Below are 6,764 nucleotides of genomic sequence, written 5' to 3'. Positions count from 1 at the left end.
GATTGCGCTTGTTTTTTTGAGTCAGAAATAAATGCACAGACAGATGCCAGCGGCTGATTTCGAGGATCCCCGGGAGAATTTAAATTCTCTCAAATTGTGAATACCCGATCAAACACTACAAAATTAAATATTCTGCTATATTCATGGGCAGAGATGTGACACCACAGTGACATTTTCTGTATCCGGCACTAGGCCCAGCGCTCATCTGGCTGGCATGAGATCAATGTATCTCAGCCTGAGAAAGATCAATCAGAAGGTGAGTAAAAACAAAGCAAACAAAGACTTTATATCCCTTCAATTTTTATAGTGAAATAGTCCTGTTTATTGAAACGATGCCTGAGAACAAAAGGCAGCAAAATGAACAAGACATTATCTCGGCCTTGACCAGGATGTTAAAGGGATAGTGATTATTATGTCATAATCACCCTCAGGTTGTTTCAAACCTGTATACATTTCTTTGTTATGCTGAACCCAGAGAAATACATTTGGAAGAAGGTTATAGTATGAGATAGCAACATTTCAGATGTAGTAGTTAAACAATTATCTACAGTACGTACTGTGTCTGTTCTTTCATAAAAAGTAAAGTAACACAACCAAAACTTTGCTAGTGGACAAGTGAAACCAGCTGTGACTCCAGCAGGAATTAAAGCTAGAGATGCAATTTCATCTCATGGAAACAGGTTAGAGCTGAATTAAGAAATAAATGGGTTGAATAGAAGGAATGTGCTGGGAGATACAGACATGGCCCTCTGGGATGCATCTGGACTGATTGTGCTGTGAGCTTTGCTTGTCTCACTAATAAATCCTGTCGTCAGCCATGACATTTTGGTCCCTTAACAATTCTCCCTCATTACAAACAAAAAGTCACAGATCTGGACAAATAGTGTCTGGGCCGTGGAATTTAAATGGATCTTTATGATTTAAGCATGGGTCTGAGTGCTTTCTTTATTTTGGAAAAAGACAATACTTTATGACAATACTCAGGATTGAGGCCATCACCCATGATTTATGATTTACTCACTCCCTAGTTGTTCCAAATCTGTATACATTTTGTTGTTTGGTTGAACACGGAGAAAGATATTTGGACAAATGCTTGTAACCAAACAGTTCTTGGACCCCATTGACTACCATATTAGGAAAAATGACAATGGACAGAACATTCTTCAAAAATATCTTCTTTTGTGTGTTTAACAAAAAAATGTTTTCCTACTGTGGTAGTCAATGGGGTCCAATAACTGTTTGGTTACAAGCATTCTTTCAAATATGTTTCTCTGTATTCATCAGAAAAAAATGTATACAGATTTAGAAAAATTATAAGGTGAATAAATGATGACAGAATCAATTTAACGTGTAAAAATTACAAACATGTTTACTGAATTCCTCCTGAATGTTTACTATGTGCATTTGGAAAAAACAGATTGCACCCCGTCCCAAATTGGTCAAGTCAATGAAGAGGAACGTCACATATTTCAAGCTTTAAGGGGAAATCAACCAACTAATAGCCCACTTGAATGTGTTTTAACAGAAAAAACAAATGACACTTCTGCTTCAGGAAAATGTGGTATGTATGAATATAATGCTATTATCATGACAAGTATTCCTTCCCAGTGACAGATTTGGTACTGTATTTATTCGCCATTGCTTACATCCTAATTGCTAATAAGAAACATTTCTATAAAAGCAGTCACTTATCACTTCAGGCAATAACTGTGTCACCAAATGTCTTCTCTTGTTTTTCGATACTCTTTAAGCTGCTTTCTCTCTTTGTAAAGCAGATCTGTGGCTGACTTACATTCCCCACCACAGTAAATATACCACATCATGGGGTCGCCCCTCGAGTGTTGCATGTGCACTTTTGCAGGTCTGTGCATTCAGTGAAAACCCACCTGCATTCTTGACTCTGCCATTGTTCGTCAGGTGCCTGAAATAAACACACACATGCATCCGTTCTCAAGAGCAGGAGAAAACGGTATCTGTGCACCTTGAAAAAAACGTTACAAGAACCAACAGAATTGTTTCAAGAACAACATGAAGTCAACATGTCACACAACTGAACACAATGCCATTTATTTTCATCAGGCACTAACACCGTATTGAAATATAATGTAGAAATGGATTTAGTTCAATAAAATGCACAGGAAAAAATCAACATGGATCTTAAACTAATAGACCATAAAAATATGATGCCAATTTATTACAACTTTGGTGCTGTAAGTAAAGGACAACATCATGCCTAACAAAATTATTTCATTTTGGGATCCAAATTCTGTTTTAACTGTGGTATGTTTAAAACACAAATCATATTGGGTTTCATCGAATCCTCCATACCACTTAAAGGGTGTTTACTAAGATGTCACATAAAGAACAAAAGTTACTGGTTTTAAGCAAATCAAATCAACATTTGCTGGGTGATGAGATGGCATGACCCTGTTGATATATGGTTGACCTATGTGTTGGATCTCAGAAATGCTGATGATACCTCAGATCTGACGCTGTGTCTCCTCTCTTGGTCTGTCTTTCAACCGTTTTCACGGCTAAATAAAAGGCAATTTAACCTTTCGGAATTACTGTTCATAGTAACATTTACAATTGCAGTGTAATCTTCCACTATCCCACTATAAACTCTGTGCAAATGTCCTAAGAGTGCAAAAAATGAAGCAAAAGAAAAGTGTGTGTAACAAACAATAAAAAAGTATTTTGACAGAAAAAGAACCGGAAATAAAAACGAATGCGTTTCTCTCATTCAGTAGCATCCCTCTTACATGCACATCAAGCATTCAGCAACCTTTTTAGCACTATTATTAAAAACAGATCAGAGTAGAGTTTTGTGTTCAGTTCTCCTAATGGTTATTTCCCCTCGGGGCCTTGGGACGACAACAGCACAAAATTAATACAAAGTATTTTGGCACTCTAAAAAAGGTTTTGTTCTACGTAGCTGTGTGTACTCTGTCCGTGGTGTGAAAAAAAACTAACACTTTAATCGTGAGAACAAGATAATAGCAACTGTAAAGTGGTATCACAACAAAAAGAGGAATAATTTAAAAAGAAATCAACAGCACAGTAAGACAAATATACTGCATAGTACAAAGCCACTCTGCTGCATGTCCCAAAGGCAGTTCATGGGCAGTGAGCTATCGGGACAGTGTGTACAAAGATCAGACGCAGCTCTACGGCTGAATCGAGCAGCATGAACATCTTCACACATGTGAGTTCCAACGAGACTCTTTCATCGGTGGGGAATGTATTGTTTGTCTCATTTCTGGAGCACTCATTCCTGTAATCACCCGCTGAACGCCCCAGGTCCAGCAAAGCCTACGTTTGACGCCTGTCCATCGGGTTCAAAGAGGTTATTCGGGTTCACCATTGTTTGCCCCCTTATCCCACTCCACGCTCTCCTCGCTGTGGGTGGGGGACGCTCCAGGGTGGCCGGCTGGGCGCACCCGGATGCCCTGGAAGCGCCGGCACTCCGGGCAGATGCGAATGTGGCTGCACCCCCGCGCCACCAAGGCGGCCTCCTGTGCCAGTCTGTGGGAAAGAGGTTCGGGCAGGCCTGTGCCCATGCACAACTTGCCGTTACTGAGGCTCGCGGCCGCCGCCCGCGCCCGTCGCTCGTCCAGAGGCATAGGCTGCGGTCGCAGCACGCTAGCGCCTCTCCTTCGCCGTAACTGCAGGCTGTCCTGACACAGCACGATTCCCTGCAGCTCTCGTAGCATCTCCTCGCACACTGACAGCTGTGAGGCACAGACACAGGGAGGAAGAGGGAGGAAAAAAGAGAGAGAGGCCGGGGGCTCACTGACACACAGGGGATAAAAGGCATCACAGCCAGAACACTGATCAAAATACCACTGGGCTGTACAGGGAGTTGTGCCTGTTTACTTGAAACAACCTAAAGCAGCCTTCTTTTTTTTGTTTGTTTGGAATATCCACTCTTTTTTGCTTTTAATGATTTTTATTTGAATTAAGAAAAACAGATAAATCATGTGGGAACAGTTGTGTTTGGGTCATTCTCTGTATGTGGTGCCTTTGCTGTTGACAAAATAGTATTTCAATAAAAATTAGCTTGAATCATTAATCATGTTTTTCCTGTTCTCAATATTGCTGTCAACGCTGTGCTCATGTATGTGCAGTGTGTGCTGCTTTGTAACCCATCACGCACATCACATTTTAATTAAAAAAACGCTACAAATTTCTGCACTCTCTTTGATGTTTTATCACCCTATCATGGGATATCCATTGAAAATCAAAGCTTAAATTGTTTCAGATATAAGTTTTGATGAAAAGTTCAGAAACTCTAACATACTGTAATCTCAGAACCATAACAAATTGAGTCTGCTGGGTTCCAAGATGTGCAGGCTTTAAGTCATTAAAAATAATCATTCATTTTCAACCAGACAACATTTTAGCAACATTTCGCTCTGGGTGAAGGACCATCACCTGAAGCTGAGCCTTGTAAAACCAGAACTGCTTGTAATCCCGACCGACCCAAAGATTAATCACAACCTCTCCATTGAACTAGACTCATCAACCATCACACCTTCCAGAATGGCCAGCAACCTGGGAGTGGTAATCAATGATTAGTTACACTTCACAGATGATGTTGCCAGCAACCACCCGGTCCTAGATTCATCCTCTACAACATTAGGAAAATTAGACCTTTCCTGTCCTAGCATGATACGCAAGTCCCAGTCCAGGCTCTTGTCCTGTCCATACTGTGCTATTGCAAGAGGCTACTGGCTGGACTCCCAGCTTGCACAACCAAACCTCTACAGATGATCCAGAATGCAGCAGCAAGAGTGGTCTTCAATTACATTTACGCATTTGGCAGACGCTTTTATCCAAAGAGACTTACATTGCATTGTCCTATACATTTAATTCCAAGTATGTGCAATCCCCTGGGATCGAACCCACAACCTTGGCATTGCTAGTGCCATGCTCTAACCACTGAGCTACCTATAGTCCTTCGCATCAAATTCAAAGGTCTGCTCTTGGCCTAGAAGACAACCAATGGTTCGGCACCCCCATATCTTCACTGGCTAATACAGATGTATGTACCCGCCAGATGCCTGCACTCTGCAAACTGACGATGTAGTAGTGCCATCCACAAAAAGGTTAAAAAAAATCACTCTCATGTACCTTCTCTGGATCTGTTCCACATTTGAGTCAACACCTGACCGATTAGCCCCGACTTCTATTTCTTTTCTGCTCTTTCTTTCCTTTGAAAAAAATCCTTTGCTTTGTATACCGTGGTAGGCTATATGAGATCAGTGTTTACTGCTCATGCTTGTTGTTGTCCTTATATTGTTCCAATTGCTTCTATTGTTTACCTCATTTGTAAGTCGCTAAATGAATAAATGTAATGTAATGTAATGTTTTCTGAATAATATAAACATATTCTCCTCCTGTTGTTTTTAAACATTGCATGGGGTTGAAAAGGCACTGCATACAAAGAATGACCCTTTTTGGCAGCTGTTGTGTGTAACAGGTTTGTGGTTGGTGGGCCCATCTGTGTTGGATCTAGATGTTTAGTTGTCACAGAGCACAGAAACAACAAATTGTTTCTGCCTGAATAAGGCCTGCTGAGCTATGATAATTTTGGTGTGGCACACACAGTAAACACACTTTAATTCTAATACAAGTTATATCATTTTCCCTTTATGTTGACTGATGTAATCTGTCTAAAAATGGCAAAATTGATCTGAATCAGAACATTTTTGTCAAGACACAATACAAGCACACACACATAGACGCAACCACATATAAACGCACACACAAATGACACTTCTGTGTACATTTACACACAAATAAATGTGGGCAAACTTGAACAGCTGTACTGTAATAGTGTACTGTAAGACATGTACAAACACGTCATGCATCTGCACCCTCCAAATAAATAGCCACATCTCTGGGTTCTACTGAAACATGCCGAAATGTTTATTCAGTAAAATTAGAAACAATCCAATCTGACACACAATCAGTTTGCAGAGAAGAGTTACAAAAGCAAAAAGAAAGGTTTCTATTTCTGTAAAGGTTTATCAAGGTTAAAATCTGCTTAAAAAGCGCCTGGCACCTTAACAGAGCATTTACAGTGACGGCCTGTGTAGGTCAGTTTGAGGTAATCTTTGGTGTGCTGGTTGTATGGTTGAGGATGAGTTTGAGTTAGATTTAGGGTTTAGGGAGGAAGACGAGTGGGCGGGGAGAGGGACACAAAACAGAGGCAGGTAAAATAGCCCTCTCTCACCTCTGTTCCTGGTGTGTGACGCATCATCCAAACAAACTCTAGCACCGCCATGAAGATGGCCACCAGGAGACCACACACCAGCACCACGAAGATCCCACCAATGTTCTCCATGCCTAGACCTACAAACAAACACCAATTTTATTAAGGACATTGAAAACCCCCTTCATTCTATGCTCATCTTGTTTATTCAAAACTCTGGGGGTTTGATATGCCGAAGTGGTTGACCTTTCGCTCGATGGTCCTCCTCTTTTGGACACTTGCCACCATCCCACCACTTCCTCTTGAGGATCTCTAGACGGTTGTCCTCCTGAAGTTTAAGTATGGCCAGATCAAACTCATCTCTGTAGACCGAGCCTGAACAGCCAAAAATACCCATCTCAGAGAAACCACAGCTAAAGCATCACCCCCGCATTCTGTGTTCATTTTGCTTATCATAAACGAAACGACCGCCCCATTAATCATGTCTTTTACACAATGCGCTCTTAGATGCTTCTGCATGGCTTGGTTAAAATCAATTTCCGCGCAA

General features: G+C 41.0%; 1 protein-coding gene across 2 annotated transcripts in view; it reads right to left on the bottom strand.

The window, feature by feature from the left end:
* Nucleotides 1–2,043: 2,043 nt before the first annotated feature.
* grik4 (glutamate receptor, ionotropic, kainate 4) overlaps nt 2,044–6,764 on the bottom strand; it is a gene marked incomplete at its 5' end in the record, with an annotated part of 131,757 nt that continues 127,036 nt past the window's right edge. The window contains 3 exons of one of the 2 annotated variants that reach the window (XM_079480717.1): nt 2,044–3,731; nt 6,239–6,357; nt 6,464–6,592. In XM_079480717.1, coding sequence (XP_079336843.1) covers nt 3,348–3,731; nt 6,239–6,357; nt 6,464–6,592 — 632 coding nt within the window. In that variant the 3' untranslated portion in view covers nt 2,044–3,347. The remainder of the gene's footprint in view (nt 3,732–6,238; nt 6,358–6,463; nt 6,593–6,764) is intronic. The other variant, XM_079480718.1, reaches the window with a different exon arrangement.

This window comes from Barbatula barbatula (assembly GCF_947034865.1).
Source record: "Barbatula barbatula genome assembly, chromosome: 19".
Taxonomy (NCBI): Eukaryota; Metazoa; Chordata; class Actinopteri; order Cypriniformes; family Nemacheilidae; genus Barbatula; species Barbatula barbatula.
This window is presented reverse-complemented; position numbering and strand designations above follow the sequence as displayed.